Raw genomic sequence first — 21,799 nt, 5'->3', positions numbered from 1 at the left:
AAGCGGCGTAAAACCATACTGACTCATTCAGCACATAATTGCGCATTGCAACCACCTGAACCAGTCTGTACAGTGAGTGAATGAGGATTAATGTCGTTTTGAACAGTATTACAGCTATACCACGGCGTAGAACTAAATGTGGGAGTTAGGGAGTCAGGTTTTAAGCCGCTTTTAGCAATATTCCAGCAATATCACGGTGGAGTACACCAGAACGTGGGAGGAAAACCCAAAGTAATGCTGTGTAATGAAGTATACCAGTTTCAAGATATCTTCAAATAATTTTGAAAAATCTTTGCTTTACTTCAAGATTGCTTAAACAATTGAAGATATCAGAAATTTCGAGATAAATGTGCCGTGCCCCCAACATGCAAAGATAATTGGATAGTTTACAATACTCTCCCCACTTGTCTCTCGGCACTTTAGACTTTCCGCACATCTTAAGAATACACGTCCATTTATTGCAACACCATTGAAGACACGTTCATCCACCTATTAATTGATCTTGGCTCCCACCTCCCAAGAACAGGTTTGTTGTTTCCTCAATTGTCATGTGTACGTGTCAAGTCCTGGTCTTGTTTGTCACAAAATCACGAATTCTAATGGTCATGTGTATTGCACGCTTCACGTGCAGCACGCGATAGTCAGGAAGGGTTGTTTACTTCGCTAATGGAACTTTCACATTTGTGTTACAACCCCCTCGAAACACTTTGTTTCTGACTACTACCCCAGTTATCGACCAAGACTTTATTTCTATTTGCAATGATGTTAAGACACCATTAAACTACAACCTTTTAAGCGTAAAGAAAATACTTTCGACAGACACAGACACTAAGAATATTTATATATAATATATCATTCAAGGGTCATATGGTCGATCTGAACAGGTGCTTGACGTGTCACCACGGGCCATACCTGTAACTGGGAACACCTTTTAATCGATCTGTCAGATCCATTAATTAAGATCAATTCACATCGAAACAGGAACAAGATACAATTAAATATATTGTTCACTTAACTGTATCTCCCTCGGGCGTCATCAAGGGAATGATGCATAATGGGTTGTGATAGCCCTGTCTCTCACAGCTGGGCCAATCACATTTGTCGGTCATCATATATTTGTCATCATCTGTATGACCCGTGAAGGTCCGGGGAAGAACAGGTCTTCAGCAGCCCATGCTTGCCATAAAAAGCGACCATGCTTGTCGTAAGAGCCGACTAACGGGATAGGGTGGTCAGGCTTGCTGGCACAGATGCTCATGTTCTTGGTCACTGGAGTGTCTGATCCAGACTCGATTATTTACAGACCGCCGCCACATAGCTGGAATATGGCTGAGTGCGGTGTAAAACTAAACTCACTCACCCACTATTAACATGTTTTGTCATCGACATCGAACAATCAACCTCCGGCTTACAGAGGAGGCCCTCCATCATGTAGAACACGGAGCCAGAACTCCAAACATGTACACACACCGCAACACATTCACACCGGGATATACATAATGTGAAGAGTTAACGCGCGACCACGCCCCGATGGTACGCTACAGCTATATATCCTATTTCAAAATCAAAACACTTGTATCTCTGGAAACTGTTTCCCCAACGTAACTGGTTCTATTGTTGGTACGCGCAGTACACTACAGCGCTTTCACTTATGACCATATCTGAGAGACAATGGCCACTCTATTCCCAGCCAAGAGAAGCGTAACGATCATGAATGTCTGGAAGGGAGATGCGGTAACGTCGACGTAACACATGTGAAGTGTGCTTATTAATGACGTTACCATCTGTAACCATCTGTATCGTGCATGCATATGTTTGTCCTAATAGTTATGGACATGGCGCACGGTAACACCGAGTGAGTAAATATGGTTTTACGCCGTTTTAAACAAGGTTACATCAGTTTGACACCAGGGAACGTCAGAAACAGGCTTTACACATTGTATCCATGTGGGGAATTGAACCGGGTCTTCCATGTGACGGGCGAACACCTTCAGCACTAGGCTATCCCACCGCCTCATTTGAGGATGAGATATAGTGCTATGAGTACACATGAATATGTGGTAATGAGTGTTTGAGATATCATACGGTTGGTAAGTGCATGAAGAGATGTAAAATACAAATTTTACAAAAATGATGTGATGGAATGACACAGGGTTATACATCGACACAAAGCTGACATGTACGGTAGTATGTAGAGAGGTATTTTACAACAGCCAGCCACCAGTAGCTTCGATATGTATGGACGGAGATCTCCGGAGAGACAAAATGTATGATTTTACGACGCTTTATCAACATTCTCGCAAAGCACTCCGATGCTTATGAATGTACACGAAACCCTGTACAGCGAAAAGACGCCCCTAAAACCACAGGCTGATGTGAGTCAAGGGTATGGAACGATGCGCTATAAAATATATATATATATATGCCAAGGGAAACAACTCTGCAAGGACAAAGGCGGAAGGCGTGATGCAGCAGCCTTGTAAACAAATCAATGCGGACTAAATGATATGACTTAGGTATAACATTGAATGAGTGTGGGTGTACGTCGCTTTTAACAATATTCCACCAATATAATGGTTGGTGACACCAGAAATGGGCCTCGCACATTGTATCAATGTGGAGAATTGAACCCGGAACTTCGGCCAAACGTGCGAACTACTAGGCTACTCCAAAACCACTAAAAACGAAGTCGCCTTAAAGTGTCATTAACTAAGAGGGGCAAGGTATTGGTTTATATGCTCCGAAAAGTCAATTTATTTTCTTCAGCATTATTGGCTACATTATGTCTACATAAATCTCATCTACATTCAGATATAACAAAGTAAAATAACATGTGATTTCTTTGAGAAGCGTTTTAGATGTTCTGTGGATAATCAGCTTCATTACTGAAATGAGTGCGCCGTACCAGTGTAGGTACTAAGTAAGTAATTGTACTCATTGTAGTAAAGAAGCCGACTATCCAGAGACCTTGGTTTTCTGTAATCTGGTACAATCGTTCAGTGAATAAAATCAACAATGGTTCCTGAATTGAATGTATCACCAGTATCACACACAGAAAGGTGACGGATGTTCAGGGTGTCAATCATTGGATTAAACTACAAAAAAACAGATGTTGGTCTATACAGAACGTTAAATATGACAATTTCTTACCCACTCTAAACCATGTGTGCAACGTGTTACTGATGATGTTACTAAACGTACAGCGTCTGCTGACATTAATAAGACAAATTTCATTACTTGTGACATTTATGAACACAGCAACAGGCACTCAGTCGCACTCAGGAATGTTCTGGCAATGGAGAGTCTTCGGATCAATACAGGACCATCTTCCTACAAGTAACTGTGTCCATGGTTTCACATCAACAGGGGCAGTAGCCTAACGTTTAAAGCGTTGGCTCGTCTTACCAAAGATTCCCCCCACGTATACAATATATCAAACCCAATTTTGGTGTAAACTGTCGTGATATTGCAGGAATATTGCTAGAAGCGGTGTAAAACCATACCCACTCACTCACACCTACAAGATGAAGATGGTCCTGTAGTTATGTTCAGGTTCCCCAGGCGCTTCGTCAACCCATTTCGGTTCTCATCATTGGTTGCAAGGTGAAGATCCAACTGTCACATTACTCCAATACTGCTGGAACTTATGAAACAGAATCGAAAAATCTACATCGCAGCCTTGACATTAAAGAAACAACAAGTAACACGCTGTGGTACAACCGAAACACAGTTGGCCCACTCACACAAAACAGGAGATTCGTACACTTGAAGAAACAGTCGAATGCTTTCTAATCTTCCTGCAAGTGTAAAGGCGAGGGAGGGTGAAGGTTGCGTCAAATTGTTGAATGATGACCAGTGTGGGTTGTCTTGTCATGCTGTGTAAGGGAATGAGGGGTGAAGAAAGGCGACTGTTTCTGAATGTTGCTTGAAAGGGATACTGTTGACGAAAGAAAGTGGTGAAGAAGAAAGCCGAAGGTTTCGGAATGCTACGTGGAATGGAAAGTAGGGACGAGAGGAAAACGTGTCATCCTCAGGCAACGTGATGGGGTGATTTGGGATAACTTGAAGACGTTCTGTCTAAAGTAGTGTCTGGTTTCCACGCTTGGTAACTGAACAGAGCACAGTAATGATTGTATGACGAGTCATCAGGCCCAGTTACGATTGGGGAGTTTACTACGCTGTTATGTACCGTAACATTTTAATAAATACGAGTTGTACCTTACAAATATCACTCTCGCGTTAAAGCTTGGGTATTTGTGTTCAGGTTCGGCATCGTGTCGACAGGTGCCCGTAATGCTTGGATATCATGACATGGCAGTACACATCAACAAACCCAAACGATCTTGTTAAAAGACCGTCACTCTTAACACGACACTTTGTGTTCCCCAAATGTTACAAATATGACACAGAGAGTTAACATTTAGCTCATAAAGTGATTTAGTGGTCATGGAATGACAAACCAAGTACGCATTTGGATTTGTTTTCAGAGGCCTAAAATATAGATCACGCCTATTAGTTGACTAATGTTACACTCGTGGAGATCCGGGTTAAAATCGTTTTTCAACCAACCAACCAACCAACCCACTAATGTTTCATAACTGGTAGTGCAGTATACGATTCCTAAAGGTTGTCTTCAGGTGTTTGAATGTGGATTCCACTTTTGTGCTACTCACAAGTACATAGTGAGGCAAAACTGCAATTCCAAAATGATATGCATGTGCGCGTGTGCGGGCTTGTGCAACGCCGCAATCAGAAGCATTCCACGTCCATCTTAATCGAAATCTTCTCTGTTTTCTTACCTGACCTTCAAATCTTCGATATAACAGGTCTTTTAATCTGATGCTGATTGTGATTTTAACCATTACACTTCGGGATATTGGTCGTCTGCTCCAAACAGGGGAGGTTACTCTAAGTAAAAAAAATGCCGTTGCGTGTCTGCAGGAATCCATATGACTAGTACGAAATGGCGAAGTGACTGTTGTAGTGCCTTTGCTTGGTCTCACCATAGATGTCTCGCATTAAAGGCATCGATCGTAACCCGGGAGTGATCGATTGAGGGTTTGTTTGACCCTGGCCAGGTGACATTTCAATTCATGTCGGCTATCATCAGTAGGTGATTATGACTGAACAAAAACTCGGTTTGTGCCCTCCAGTAATGTCATGTTGCCCCTGCGTGACATGAACGTTCACTCTTACAAGTATGTTCAAGACGATTAGGATGACGGGGTGGGTGGGTAGGGGTGGGATGGGGGAGGAGGAAGTGGGGTGGTGTTGATTTTAAGGTTCGTCACTCATTTTGTTCTAGTATGGTAGGCGGTTCATTGATCTTGTTCTACGTGGCAAAGGGTGGGGGACAGGGTGTCTGACAAACAAGTGGTTACACGCACACCCTTCCCGAGCCATCAGGGTCGGTAACGCAAAACCCCGAAAGCCAATATAACATTATGTAGTAATTATGCTCATCAGGTGCTGGAGTCTTTCTCTGGAATGAAAATGGTCCGATAAACGGCGCCTTGGGATAAACAGGTCTATTCTGCCAAGGAAAATTTAACAGCAGGGAATTGCATGGATCTTTATTGATCCTTCTAGATCCACTTAGAAGATATATCTTCTTTTATTCTTGTTAACCACCCAAAGATTCTTGAATAATCAATAGTCAAACCGCATCCCTATTCTCCATTAAACATTAAAGCCCCGCGATATGCACTATCTAAAACCCTCATAAAGCAGTCTGACATCCATGACATAAAAAGACAAATGAAGATATTTATTCAACTCTGACACAAATGTACATACATATTGCCCTTTACTTTAAAGAACACGCAAAAGAGGCATATAGCCATAAGTCTGTCTCATTCCGTCAAGCAGAGAACGAGTGATGCTTTCAGCAGATGCATGGCAGTAAACACGCCAAATGAAGCCTCGACTAACAGTAAGGAAATCACCCTGGCTGCATGTTTGGTGAGCCTCTTCCTTTCCCTGCTGGCACACGCCCAAAATAATGCACTTGTGTCTGATACCGCCTATCCCCGCCATAAGGAAGAGAGCGACAGAAAGCGAATCCGGTGAAAGTTATCTCATCTTAGCCCAGCTTGACCCGCTGCCGTGTTCCAGTCGCCTCAGTCCGCTCATCGGGTCCAGCTTCCCCTCTCCGACCCTCACATCAGTCTTGGCGTTCTTAGTTACATCTGCGGATAGTCTGCTCTAGAGGGTCGTCTGCTCCACCCCTCCTAGAACTCGTCGTCTGCTATACAGAACTTGGATACGTGCTCTTTTGTATAATCCTTTGGTATTACCCGGAATGCAAGGTTATTTCGAGACAATGTGAGGAGCCTTTCGATGCACGTTTGTTGCACATGCTGTTTATAGGAGTACTGGAACACAACGACAGTAGACGAGCAGTTCCATCCGAACCGCGGTGCCGCGAGGACCGAGTGAGGAGGGGTGAGGGGGGCTCGCTATTTCAAAATGGCGGCTGTTGAAAGTGAAGCAGACGATAAGTTTTCAAATGTGGATGTGGATAGTATCCTGTCCCGCGCTGGCCGTCGTCCTCTAACTTTTGACAAGACGAAGTCTCTTTACAAAGGTGAGCTGAGAGAGCATTCCCCTTAGCCAGATCGCAAATGCACACACGTTTGTTTACAATGTCCCATCTGTCAAACTTAGCCCAGGGGAAGCCAGATTGCCCTTGCAGTTCGCTAATGGCCTTTTAAGTCGAGAGAAACTTTCTCGTAAGTTTTTATAACTTTTCTATTTTTGTTGATCATGTAAACTACAGGCTTTGTTTGTTTTATTGGTATCTGTCGGGATCTGAGAGCACTTAGACCATCGTCACGACAGATGATTTCTGTCAGCGCATGGTGTGTGTCAATATAAGATAAATGGTCACGAGAATATAACCATGGACCTATGAGAAGGCCGGGTTCAGTATCCTGGTATGCGTTGAGTGGGCATCCAGCTAATTAGCTCTGTTCGGCTAACATGAAATGGTTAACCTTTCCATCCCACGAACCCCACACCTTCGATAGGAATGCGTACACCGATGAATGCAAATATTTTATCGATAGTCAGGTTTGTTACATGGGCATGCGCAGTAGTTACTGAAAGTTTGTTTTGATGGAACGAAGAATGAATACATATAATGCTGTTTATATCTACATGTGCGTATGTAGTGTACAGTATGATTCGTGTATTCTTCCGTTGATTGATGACTTTTTTAAATTCTGTTAGAATATGACCTTTTAATAATCAGTCTGGTTGTAATTGATTATTTTATTGTTGATAGTAATGTATAATTGAATAACATAACACAATTATTATGTTTATGAGTTTGTCTTACCTCTCTTCACACAAGCGTATATGCCAGGTTTGTGTTGATGTGTAATTGCATACCCTGTGTCATTCCATCACTTCATTTTTGTATAATTTGTATTTTACATCTCTTCATACACATACCATCGTACTATATCTCATTCTCAAACTGTAACTAAACACACATTCATGTGTACTCATGGCGCTATAACTTATCTTCAACTGAGACAGCCTAGTGGTTAAAGTGTTTGCTCGGGTTTGATTCTCCAGATGGGTACAATGTGTGAAGCCTGTTTCTGACGTTTCCTGGTGTCAAACTGATGTAACCTTGTTTAAGACGGCGTAAAACCATATTTACTCACTCGGTGTTACTGTGCGCCATGTCCATAACTATTAGGACAAACATATGCATGCACGATACAGATGGTTACAGATGGTAACGTCATTAATAAGCACAATTCACATGTATTACGTCGACGTTACCGCATCTCCCTTCCAGACATTCATGATCGTTACGCTTCTCTTGGCTGGGAATAGAGTGACCATTGTCTGTCAGATATCGTCATAGGTCATCGAAAGCGCTGTAGTGTACTGCGCGTACCAACAATAGAACCAGTTACGTTGGGGAAACAGTTTCCAGAGACACAAGTGTTTTGATTTTGAAATAGGATATATAGCTGTAGCGTACCATCGGGGCGTGGTCGCGCGTTAACCCTTCACATTATGTATATCCCGGTGTGAATGTGTTGCGGTGTGTGTACATGTTTGGAGTTCTGGCTCCGTGTTCTACATGATGGAGGGCCTCCTCTGTAAGCCGGAGGTTGATTGTTCGATGTCGATGATAAAACATGTTAGTAGCGGGTGAGCTAGTTTAGTTTTACACCGCACTCAGCAATATTCCAGGTATGTGGCGGTGGTCTGTAAATAATCGAGTCTGGACCAGACAATCAAGTGATCAACAGCATGAGCATCTGCCTGCGCGATTGGGAACCGATGACATGTGTCAACACATGTTAATAAGTGGCACTTGTTCTTAACCTGCCTTGTGCTTATCATTGTTCCATTTGACAAGGACTGAATGGCACACGGACTTTGCTGTGTCTCAATGGAGTATTCACATGAAACTGCTGGTCAGGATCACATTTGATTAGCGAAGTAAATGCGTACACACAGGTCCGAGTTGTACGACTATTTGATTCGAATATTTGTCCCGAAGATATGTTTTGTTTTATCATTACCCCACAACTGATGGAGACGTGTCGATAGCCTAATACGATATCCTAAATGTATCTTATCATAAAAAAAAACTAAAAATAAAATATTAGCAGCACCACACTCATGCAGAAAACAGGTATAAGTTCGAATCCGAGATGTGCATTGAATATAATCCTTGTTTTAGCAGTACGACCCTCATGCAAGGAGACAAGAGTGGGTTCGACCCAAAATTTGCCCTGAAATATAATCAGTGTAGGAAAGATGTAGAAAATCTAGCCTGTCGACAGGACTGGCTGGCCAATTGTTTTACCAGTCCTGCCAAAATCTAGCCTATCCTCCACTTCATAACTAAACTCGTTTTCAAGAAGCTAAGGGAGAAAACTCGGTTCTTTTAGCAAACACATCTCATCGACTTCGTTTGCGTTAATTTTATCTGTTTTATTATTCCAGTATCCTTTGGCAATATTCAGAAAGGTTATAACGATTATGCATATTCACAAAATTCACCTGTCTCGGACGTCGGGAAGGGCCTTCTTACCTACATTGATATAGTCTTTGTTTTAGCAGTACCGCGTTCGTGTTAGATCTATGATTGCGGGTTAGAAGATTGACCCAACTACAACCTTTGGTGTGGCTGTGCCCACCCAAATCATTCTAGGACCTTCTCCAAAGTTGAAATTGTGCTCGGGTTGCTTTCTGTCCAAACTTACAACATAAAGCTGGTGTGTTCATAGGCGTTTCACCAGATCCACTCACCAAACTTGCACAATGTGGATATTTTTATCCATCCAGCAATGTCATGTATATCACAGATGAAAAGAAGACATCCCACTGATCAGATGAAATCATCATGGATTTTTTAAGAATCGTATTCAGAATAAGGCATCAGCTGTTCCCCTATCGGATTGGGTCTATCTGGGTGACGAATTCTGTCTCCAGGACCTGTCTACACTGGCGGAAATACAGTAGAAATCCAATTCCTTGCCGTAGAATCAATACCACCCCAGACGGGATAGAGAAATACTGGGAGGTTATGCATGGGGCACAATCTATACAATCTGTTTTTTAGGTAAGCCTTAATGTGATTTTCTGAATTACTGCCACTTTTAGTGAACGTGTCTTCAGAATTATGTGTCCCATCTGAAACAGAAATGCTACTGAACTAGAGTAGGAAGCCACCACTGATAGAGCATTTCGTCCGTCTTATCTTACTGGCCAAAAAAATCATATTGAATGTTCCGCACCGATAGCATAAAGCATTTACTCACCTGCTTCCTCAACACACATATGAGATAAGTACTTAGGGGTGGTGGGGTAGCCTAGTGGCTAAAACGTTCGCTCGTCACGCCGAAGACCCGTGTTTGATTCCCCACATGGAAACTCTGGGTGAAACCCATTTCTGGAGTCCCCGTCGTGATATTGGTGTAATAACGCTAAAAGCGACGTAAATCTAAACTCGCTCGCTCACTCGCTCACTCACTCACTCACTCACTCACTCACTATCGGCACTCAGTTCCATATAAGGTAAAAATTGGTTGATTGAGTTATCCGATGTTCGACAAAAAGGGTGACAGACGCCACCGGTCTTTGCACTCAGTTTCTCGCGAACATTTAGTGTCATCATTTGTCAGTTACGTGATATTATGGAACCTGAAAAACGCCTTACCTTAGGCGTCCATAGTAGAACACTGCAATTGTACATGTTTCTTAAAATATGCACGTGCTATACTGGAAATGGTGTAGAGGACTCTGCTTTTAGCCGAGATGTTTTTATCGAAGAGGAACGGTTGTTTATATTTGCTTTCAGCTAAAAAGGCGTGGCGGCGATGTTCAGTCATGACACGAAACACTCAAGCGCAGGCAAAATGTAGCGCAATTAGGGTTGCGCAACCGAGAGAAAACTCAGTGGCACGGGTAATGAAGACGAGGAACGATTTGACATTTCTCGAAAGACGCTTCAAATGTTGAATAATATATTTTACGTTACAAATTTTTAAATATGATGTTTGAAATCTGAGAGCACACCATGTGAAAAAATGGATGGCAACCTTTGATGGTGATGATAGTCGAGTTTGACATAAAAAATATATTTCGATCCGAAGCGAGGTAAGTACGTGGCCAAACTGTGCTTGCTTCTCTCGCATTTAGGAAGAATGGCCATTTTCACTTTGTTGCGCAACCCTATTTGCACCACAGCTTGCCTGTGTTTCAAGTATTGCTTTAAAACCAAACTGCAGGTCATTCTATGTTCGCGACCCCAAGGAATGCATTTCGATTGGCAAAGATATGCTTCGATCCCCGATTTATAAGCAAAAACATACGCGTATCACGAGTAACAAGCAAAGTGTGTGTTTCTTACGCCAGGTTTCATAACTAGGTCCGAGATATCCATTCAAATAATTTTCATCATGGCATCTGATGAACAACTTCTTTATTCAGTTATTCGACACTTCGATACAGATTCGTTGTCAAGCGTGTATGAGTATGAGACAACGATGCAACAATGTATGTCGAAACGTCGCGTACCTGAATAAAGAAGTCGTTCATCCATAAGGCCTGTCCTTATCGGACGCTCCAGCCTCTAAACATGCCACTCAAAGAAAACGAAATCTGTTTCAGTTGATAATCAAAATTGTTCCGTTGATGTTTTCTCTTGAAATGAACACAGCGTAACATAGAGAGTTCACAACGAACACTCACTTTCTTCATCCTCTCTCCTACTGGTGGTGTCGGAGCCAGTAAGTGTAAGATGGGGATGCTCCAGTCCCGAGAGATGAAGAATTGCACCTCCGCTGATTACCCCAAGTACTCCGAGACTAATTTCATCCCTTGATAATTGATGTTCCCTGAAGGAGTAGACAGGTGGTGTGAGGACACAATTGCTACTAAGGTATATATTGCTGACGCCCCTTAAGCATATCTGATTTTGCCTGTTACTGTGGGGGTTAAATAGTGCTTGCGTGATAATATGGACCATTCAGGGCAGAAAAACTGAAATGGAGGAACCGCAGGCATTGCGAATTGAATATCAATGTCTTTCTGTGAGTGAATGAGTTTAGTTTTACACAACGCTCAGCGATATTTCAGCTACATGGCGGCGGTCTGTATATAATCGAGTCTGGGCCAGAGAATCCAGTGATCAACAGCATGAGCGTCGATATGCACAACTGGGAACCAATGACATGTGTCAACCAAATCAGCGAGCCTGACCCTCCGGTCCCGTCAGTCGTCTCTTACGACAAGAATAGTCGCTTTCTATGGTAATCGTGAGTTGCTGAAAGCCTATTCTACCTCGGACTTCATACAGACGCGTTGGTAGGTCCGAACATTTTTAAAAACGTATGTGCAAGAACTCCTTCCGCCTCGTTCAGAGAACCTGTGCATGGTTCGTGTTGGTAAGTAAAATCGGTTGGATAATTTATATAGCAAAAGTCAGTTGTGATTGGTTCACGCAACTTCCCAGCGTATACACTTGATTGGATAAAAAGTCAGGCAAGGGAGGTAATAAATTTATCGGGCTTAGCCTAGCTGCATCTAGGGTATGGTGGAGACTTAACGGAACGTATGCACTGGAGATATCGAGGATGGAATGGGTGATGCCCAATTCTAGTATCCTCCTATGTTATATTCTTGGATTATTGCAAAAATTTAATTCCTCGCTCACTCGCTCACTCACTCACTCACTCACTAACTCATACCCCCCCCCCCCCCCACCCCCCCACCCCACCCCCCCCCCCCCCCCCCACCCCCGGAGTCATTTCATGAATTGAAAACGTAAACATGAACTTTTCTCAGGTTCAGGATTTTCCACCTCATTTGGGTTTTTTTTTTCAATGTTAATAGTGTTGTTAGAGGGCTGTTGGATAGCCCAGTGGTTGATGCGCTCGCTCATCACGCTGACGTCTCGGGTTCTATCCCCATGCAAAAGGGTACAAAGTGTGAATCCTATTGTTGCATGTCACTGCATATGTGTTCTGCCATGACCTTGACGCGTTGCCACGGCGACGTCCTTGGTATCCCTGCTTTCATCATTGATGAAGGAGAAAGCCTGCACTGTTACACTTCCACAATAAACGATGGGCATGCATTATTTGGCTCTGTCAATGCTCATGATGCTACCAGCGATCGAAATAGCTTCCTGAACCACAGCCATCAATATGCCAGTTATATTGTTTGTTTAGTATTGACCAATGGACCAGACAAACCAAAGATTAGTATCATATATGAGAACTGCCAAGGCACGCTGATATGCAGTCAGTGTAGTCTAGATCCATGTTTGGTCGGCATTCTAGAAGTTGGTGAGTGAGATGACAACTTCATGTTTATTTCATAGACCGACGTCGCGTTTAGCTTGATTGCGATGTAAGATCGAAACGTCTGTGGTATAGACAAGAAGTTGTCATCCATAAAGTTGTATGTTTCGGTTTCAAACCAAAGATACTGGTACAGATTCAAATCCGCTACACGTAGGTCTCCTTACGCCCAAGCCTTGTCGATCCTATAAAACATCTCGAAACTCAATTCGGTTAAATGAATACGTCACCAATGATGGCTCCCATTTCATCAACATGCTCGGCTTCATTTCCGACTGTGGGCCACTGGAATTGCTTTGGAGCCTGATCATCATGCTTCCAACAGTGATCGATTTCCTGCCCACTTGTCTTAACAACTATGCATCACCTATCGATGGAGACATTGTTAAGAATCAGACGGTAAGACAGCTAACGTGTGTTTAGGGACACAATGATCGGTGTGTATTGCAAGACACTGATGACACTTTAGTCCGAATTTATTCAGAAAGAAGGCGCCTTGAAAATGACACTGTCGATTATATTCTGAAGGAATGAACCGTCATGAATTGACGCTACTTGGTGGACTTGTAAATGTATGTAAATTAGGTTATATATCGAATCATATATCCAGTAATTTCTACATTCTGAAACAATTTGATTTTCTGTTCAGTTTTCTTAAAACTACATCCGATGATAATGATTGGACATTGGTCAATGCATGGGTGTTTTTGTACAGAATTACAAGATTATTCTCAGTATAACATTTATAATCAATATACTGCCACGGAGATTATAAGGCAAGCTTTTATGATAAATTAAAAACACGTTTGTCGGGACAGAGGGAGTAGTATGGATTACCGAGAAAACCGGTTTACGAAGAGTCCGTATTTGACAGATTCCACCGTAAACATAATGATCACTGCCTCCAACAATGCGCAAATACAGAACGTTACTCGATGTAACTTGCATGTATGCAAGTGCATATGGGCCCTGGCGTTAAGAAGCTTGAATTAACAAGGTGAGTTTTATCACCATTGTGCATAGGCTTGGCGATAACTAATAGGAACATACTGTTTGGGGTGAATAGACAAGTTTGTGGCGTACCGTATCAGGAATCTTAATTACTAAGCGGTTTCCGTGGAAACTAACCATGCTACATATGAGTGTGGCCACTGTTTGGTTTATTAGTCATATTCGCGAAGGGATGTTTACAGATCGGGGTCAAACATCTTTCTCTTCAGGCAAGAAGCTTCACCTTAACAGATCGTAACACAGGCAGTTATGATATATCTATCTGTCAAAGCATTTCCGTCAAAAAAACACGTATTTCTCTCAAGGTGGAGTAGTTTGTTATGACGTACTTGTGTCAAGGTGGAATAGTCTGTTATAACATGTATTTCTCTCAAGGTGGAGTGGTCTGTTATAACAAGTGTGTCTCACGAGGTGAAACAGTGCGTTATGACGTATTAGTCTCAAGGTGGAATAGTCTGCTCTAACTCGTATTTTCACAAGGTGAAACAGTGCGTTATGACGTACTTGTGTCAAGTTTAAATAGTCTGTTATAACACGTATTTCTCTCAAGATGGAATAGGCCGTTATAACATGCATTTCTCTCAAGGTGGAACAATCCATTATGGCGTATTTCTCTCAAGTCGGAATAATCTGTTATAACACGTATTTCTCACAAGGTAGAACAATCCTTTGTGACGTACTTGACTGAAGGTGGAACAGTCTGTTTTAACGCGTACTTCTCTCAAGGTAGAATAGTCCGTTATAACACGTATTTCTCACAAGGTGGAACAATTCGTTATGGCGTACTTGTCTCAAAGTGGACTAGTTGGTTGCAACACGTATTTTTAAGGTGAAACATTCTGTTACAACACATATTTGTCTCAAGGTGGAACAGCCCGTTTAAACCTCCTTCCACCAAACAGGAAGAGTACATTCTTAATGAGGATTTGTCCCTAAAGATATGCTAGTGTCATGACAAGGATGACTGAGTTCCGTTTTACGCCGCACTCAGCAATATTCCAGCTATTTAGCGGCGGTCTGAATAGAGTCAGTACCAGAAAGTCCAATGATCAACACCATGAGCATCAGTTTACGCTACTGGGATACGATGACATGTGTCCACTAAGTCAGCGAGCCTGACCACTCGATCCTGTTAGTCGCCTCTAGCGACAAGCACAGGTTAATGAAAATCAATTCCAACATCCAACATCCGGTAACTATCTCTAGAAACATCCCTATATCAAGGTGGACGAGTCTGTTGAGACAATTGATTGATTCATTGATTTATTGATTGATTGGTTGGCTGGTTGGTTGCTTGGTTGCTTACTTGGTTGCTTGGTTGGTTGCTTGCGTGGTTGAAGATGGATCAGTCCTATAAGACTGTGTCATTGGCGGCTGTCTTTGAAACATTCATCTTCCAAGATGGATCAGCCTGTGAGATACCGTTGTTGTTAAGATGGAAGAGTTCTTTGAAACATATCTTCTAATATAAGGTACAGTCTGTTATTTTATAAAATAACTCTCATCTGTGTAAATTAAATGATGTGTTTCTGAGCGCAAGGTACCATATTTCGTAGGTGTATCCCAAATTTCCTATTTCGGCTAGCAAATGGCATTTAGTCGTATTACAAGCTGGCATCTGATTGTTTAGATAACCCTAGCACCTTTCACTTACATTTAAGCGAATGTTTAGTCTTATTAAAACAATATTCACTCACATACCCACTCACTCACTCATTCACGTAATACACAATACTGATACAGGCCGATAATCCCATTTATGTCGAAAAGGAATTCCAGTGAGACTGCATAAGAGTTGCAGGAAACAATGATATGGTGCGGGGACCTATTAAATTGGGGGTCAAAGTTTTCACAGGAATCTTCCACGGAGATATCCTAAGATGGAAATTGTAAAAATGTGATTCTCTTAAAATGCGATTTTGTAAAGACTGCATTATATACAATACCTTTGGGCATTCACCGCTTATATTCAGATATTTGAGAAAATTATGCTTTAACGGATTATTTATGAGTATGAACTACCTGCACGTTACAGGTATTTTGTTGATAAATGGTAGGGAATTTAACACCCCAGTTAGTGTACTGTTGATATCATCTTTCGCCTGACCTCTATGCTTTTCGGCACTAGTTTTCACCTCGCCACAGCGCGTAATGAGAAAGACGTATGATTACTAACAACACGTGAAGTGGCTCCCTGCCACTTATCGACAGTCACTGTGTTGAAATAGATACCTCTGAGCACTCGCCAGGGCGTTCCGGCACACATAATGGTTACAAGGTGAGATCCAGGGAAACGGATGGAAATAAACAGTCCAACAAATCTTTATATTGGCGTACCGCAGCCCGGTGACTAGTCCTACAGTTGAATCACCTCGAGACGGAGTGTTGGGGAGATGTGTGCAAAACGACGCATTTTTCTCTTCAAAGCGGGCACGTATCTGCATTATGGCTGTAATATGAATTACGTAATTCACACAATGGGTGGAATTGGGAGCTAATGTCTACTGAAAGGTGTTCCAGCCCAACGTAGAAAGGGTATTGTACGTTTGCCCGTCTCGGGACACCAACCACCTGTAGTATCAGTGAGTGGGTGAGTGAATTTAGTTTCAGCAATATTACAGCTATATGGCGGCGGTCTGTAAATAATCGAGTCTGGACCAGGCAATCAAGTGATCAACAGCACCAGCATCGATCTACCAAGGAGTTAACTCCGTACAGCGACTAATGGATTAGTATGAGATAATCCGTGTCAGATTACTTGGTACCTCAGTTCTTCAGTCATTCCCTCTTCTGTATCATTTCCCTGGCGATGATGAGGCTTCATCTTCTGAACGGGGCGGTGGGGCAGCCTCGTAGTTAAAGCGTTCGCTCGTCACGCCGAAGAGCCGGGTTCGAATCCCACATTGGTGTCAAATGAATCTCAGTTCTGGTGTTCCCCGCCGTGATATTGCTGTAATATTGCTAAAAGAGACGTGAAACTAAACTCCCTCACATATCATCTGAACAGTGAACATAGCCCGAAACTTTCGAAAAGAAAGTACAAATGTACTTGTGAAGACATACGGAAGAAAACGCGACTATTTATGCTGTGCAGTGCTAAATAAAGACTAGTGTAACAGGTATCACGTTATACTGATTTATATCCATATATATCCCTTGTATAGATGGTAACAGATGCCTACATGTTCGTATAAATATTGCGTGCGCGATGCCCTCATGGTAGTGCAACTAGACAAGTGACATTCACACTGCTTGTTAAGGGCCTTTTAAGCTTTGTCTTGGTTGTGCAACACTAGTGACGTGTACTTTGCTAATTCCGACAAGAACAAGCCTTAGAACTAATAAACTCCCGACGGCGGACATTGATCTGGATAGATGTCTTACGAGGGACGCACTGACGTTAAGGAACTCTGTTTACAGACCCTCGCATTACATCGAAACGGTAATTGATGTTAGCTAATGCTGTAATGCGCTCGGATAGGGAGATATCGACAACTGGTGTCCATTTCACTTGACGTAAGATGCCGAGCCACGCACGTGAGCACACAACAAACGGCTGTTAAGGTTCTGGTGTAGATATGACGTATCCTACTAATCACGTGACATTAAGACTCCAAGCTCTTTACAGCGCTTCGAGATTATACAGTGTTTTTAGCATCATGGTAACTGTCTTCTTTGTTTTTTTTCTAAGATGATTTAATGACTCACATGTAGACACGTTTCGCGCAACATATAAGGATATTACGTTATATTGTGTAAGATACATGTATAAGCCAAACTGACATAATATACTTTTTTTTAAAAAAAGAAACTATACATAGGAAAAATTGAATTATAGGAAAATAAGCATTTAAGAGTATGTTTCTTTTCAAGCAAGAAAGCTTATCGCAGCGGCGAAAGATGTTGTTTGCTTGAGAAAATCTTTTCCCCAGATCGGATCAAATTTAATAACTACTTTTAAGGTACTGTCTAAAATATAGTACATCATTTTTATAGAAGCAACAATCTGTGTTTACATTAAAATGAAACTCAAGTGGTGTAATACATTACGAACCAATGCTTCATTTGGGCGAAAGCATGCAAAAGTAAGATCTGGCCGAAAGGGAAATCAAAATGTTTCAGGTACTGAACGCATTTAATAAGGTTCCCACTGGACACCCTAAACTGTCACAGTCTCTTTTGTATCGTATTGGATCTGTAAATGACAATACTGGTTCAAGTTGCAGGGTTTCAACAATTGAAGAGTTTCTTACGCCGCACTCGGCAATATTCCAGCCATATGGCGGTCTGAAAATAATCGAGTCTGGACCAGACATTCCAGTGATCAATAGCATGAGCGTCTATCAGCACAATTGGGAACCGATGGCATGTGTCAACCATGTCAGCGAGCCAGACCGATCCCGTTAGTCACCTCTTACGACAAGCATAGTCGCCCTTTATGGTAAGCATTTTTTTTGCTGAAGGCGTATTCGACCACGTACCTTCGCGGGGTGGAGATTAGCACGAGGCCAGTGGGAGTGTAAGAAACATGACCTTCCATAAAGGTGTACTCAGATCGCATAGCAATAAAAGAAATGATTAAATTGACAATTATACATTTTCGACCCACTAGTAAAGCTTTCAAAACGTGTTTTGATTGATATATGGATGGTATTTGATTTTTAGAGGCAAAAAATGTGTCCGCTTGAATGTCTTGGTGTGGATAGCACGTTCTTGTAATATTTGCAGTTGTATGATTAACTAGACTTTGCATGTGTTTGTGACGGGTGACTAAGGTCTGGTATTGTAACGACTGAACGAACACTTTCTCACGATACTGGCGAAATCAGTAGACTCTACTCTTTGAATAATATTCCATGTGGATGTGAAAAGGGTTTGGTCGCTTTCACTTACAAGACAACAAGTCCTACAAAACCCCTGGGTTTATCACTATAGTGCCTCTGCTCGTTTATTTCAATATAATCATTTAAGTGTAATAATTGCTGTTGCGGCGTTAACCAATATTCACTCACTACTTTTAATCAGAGACCATATACCTGTGTATCGTCTCTGTTTAAAATTATTAATCTGAAACATTACACAAAATCTATAAACTAAATGAATCCCTTTTCTGTATGTCTAAAATGTAATCAAAGTGTTGTGGTCCTACTAGGCCTTCAGTCTCGTCCAGTCTCGTCCTGTCACGTCCAGTCACGTAGTCGTGCCGTGCCACCACAGCTGAACCACGTTAAGACAATAATGACCAAAGATCGAATCCCCACGCTGTGAGAGACCACGTGTTGAATCCAGCATATGGTTATCTCCATGACTGACGCCGGGAGGGAATTAATTAGATGAAATAAACAGATGGGAAGAACAGCGTGCTTGCCTTGTTGTGGATGTCTGTTAGACACATGTATTAGTTTTGCATTGGTGTGTTTGAAGCCTGGTGCCCGCATATAGTTAACCGTGCAGGCCTGTTAAAGGGGCCTGTTTGTCCTGGGAACACTGTCGTGACGCTTTACGTCATGTAGTTAAACGTGTGTGTCCATTTATAGTGACCATATAGGCAGTGGTTGTAATTAGTACTTGATGCACCGTCATTCAGCGCTCATGTTTATAATGCCAGTCTGTAGTAAAGGAAAAATACTTGTTAGTAACCATGCCGTAATACAATGCAGTTAGTACTGGAAACACAGCCGTTACGCTCTTGCGTATGTTTGGACAGTGGAATAGATCAGTGGTTAAAGCGTTCGCTCGTATCACCGAAGACCCGGGTTCGATTCCCTACAAGGATACATTGAGACCCAGTTCTGGTGTCCTTCGCGGTGATATTGTTGGAATATTGATACAAGCGGCGTGAAATCAGAGTCTGACTCACTCTCACTCTCACTCTCTTACGTATTTTTGTACAAAGACTACGTCTCTGTTTCAAGAATATTCTTTTACAAAAACGTATATTTCAAGGATACTTAACGGGATGTTAAAGTGATATCACGCGCTTCTTGCAGCAGATTTTATTCATGCCACGCTTTGTTTATATTTAGAAAACGTTTCCCTGATGTATTTAAGTTAACTGTTTTATTGAGTCGTCTTTTTCTGCTAATACGTGTATATGGCTATCCAGAAACCGTGATTTAATCTTAAAATGAAAACCCTTTCACCAAATAGATCATTGTTTTCTGATAAATCCATGTGAATGTATATATACTACACACAAAAAGTATGGGAACACCCTAGAATTTGATAGTGACGTACAGACTAAAACGTGGCGAGGTGATTTATACTCTGAGTTAAATACAGCCGTCTGTTGTTTTGAGGCGTTTGAATCAAACATGGTGTTGGTGTGCTTCAGCACACTTGTGTTTCGTTGTTTTTGAGACTGTTTCATTTCACTCAAAGTCAACGAATACAGTGTCAGTTACATCGCTGCAAGTTCTAACAGGTCGTTCAAAGGACCCATTATGCAAAAGTTGCATATATCTTAGAGTAGATTTCAGGTTGTTCCCATACATTTTGTCTGTAATGTAGTTATTTCGAAAGGCTCTTGAGTGAGTATTTCTTAAGCAGTTTGGCAGCTATTCACGGCGAGAAAAGCGGTTGTTGAAAGAATCATTGTTACAAAAGTCGCCACTTTCTAGCGTTAAAAGTAGCGTAAAAGCCCGCTCATTCAGTTCATTTTGAATGAAAGCGTCAGACAATGTCTCTACGCTTGCATAGACTGACAACTAATGTCTGAAATAAACATATTTTACAGAAAAAGCTCATATTCAAGAAAAATATAATATAACGAAAAGGAGCAATGAGATTTTTGAAGCTGTGGAAACCTAGACTTGCCACATTTTCTAGACTTGCGGCTAAACTGGACTTTCGTGGATATATTTACTTTAGGGTCTGCATGACAGACAATACATGTCCACAGTATGGTCGTTTAACATATGTATGACCAGATATATTTCCAACTACAGTTAAAATACAGGTTTACCATGTCCGAGATACACTGATGATAACCCTATTGAGATGAGGCCGAAATGACGCTACTTTATACAATCGGCCACTGGTTTGTGCATGTGACATAGATGTGATCACAAACGTTTTGACGTCGTGTCTCTGAGCGATGTAAAAGCCCAAAACACCACCCTGCCAAATGATTGAACTCGGTTGATAGTGATATCGGAATATAACAGCGAGTGCTTGTGACTCACCTGCGAAATAACATCACTAAGAAGCAGGCTCCAGGTACCCCTCATCAACGAACAACACCCTCACTACATCGCACTCCCCGCCCCCTTAATTAAAGGCGAAGACGCACGTGCAAGATACAGATGACATTAGTTGAAATAGCGAGCGCTCTGAGCTGTTACATCAAGATATATCTTTTTCGAGGACATATTGAAAGCTCAACCAGAATTAAAACAAATGCTGGCGTCATCTAAGTTCATCAGGTTTTTTTCGTAATTCAGTCTAAAATAGATACACGTCTCGCCATGACATTGCCATTTAGCATATAAACGAATGCGATAGATTATATCGTGGAAACACGACGACTTGGCTCCCTGTTCGAGGCACGGGTTAAGAGGTTTCAAATTGAATTTGAAAAATTCAATTGTCGCACGAAAGGACTGAGAGTTTTAGATATCTAAGATGCTATTTTTGTGTCTGTAGTGCACTGCATGGACCGACCCTTCATGTATTGCATAGTTCTTTTCACAAATCTCTGTAAACCGGCCTCCCTTTATTCCCACATTCTGACAAATCCGTAATTTTATTTAAGGACCAATTCTTAAATATATACAATGTATCACACAGATCAACTGTTTTAATGTTCCACAGGACAGGCATGAGACGCACCGGGCTCTGTTGGTAGTTGGTTCGAATCCCACTTTAACTCTGATTATGTTTTACAGTGGTTGATATCAAGAACATGCACTAGCTGACTGAACATAATAATTATCTACCGAAATACTGAC

At 41.8% G+C, this 21,799-nt stretch overlaps 2 protein-coding genes across 3 annotated transcripts in view; both read left to right on the top strand.

Moving 5' to 3' along the window:
- The first annotated feature begins 5,843 nt into the window (after nt 1-5,843).
- LOC137277950 (uncharacterized protein DDB_G0284459-like) overlaps nt 5,844-21,799 on the top strand; it is a 156,385-nt gene continuing 140,429 nt past the window's right edge. For both annotated transcript variants that reach the window (XM_067809966.1, XM_067809965.1), the window contains exon 1: nt 5,844-6,586. In XM_067809966.1, coding sequence (XP_067666067.1) covers nt 6,469-6,586 — 118 coding nt within the window. In that variant the 5' untranslated portion in view covers nt 5,844-6,468. The remainder of the gene's footprint in view (nt 6,587-21,799) is intronic.
- The window catches only part of LOC137277953 (uncharacterized), a 182,576-nt gene continuing 179,136 nt past the window's right edge, over nt 18,360-21,799 (top strand). Inside the window, exon 1 of the mRNA XM_067809970.1 lies at nt 18,360-18,369. The gene's annotated coding sequence lies outside the window, so the exon portion shown is untranslated. The remainder of the gene's footprint in view (nt 18,370-21,799) is intronic.

Source organism: Haliotis asinina, chromosome 3 (assembly GCF_037392515.1).
Source record: "Haliotis asinina isolate JCU_RB_2024 chromosome 3, JCU_Hal_asi_v2, whole genome shotgun sequence".
NCBI classification, from domain to species: Eukaryota; Metazoa; Mollusca; class Gastropoda; order Lepetellida; family Haliotidae; genus Haliotis; species Haliotis asinina.
This window is presented reverse-complemented; position numbering and strand designations above follow the sequence as displayed.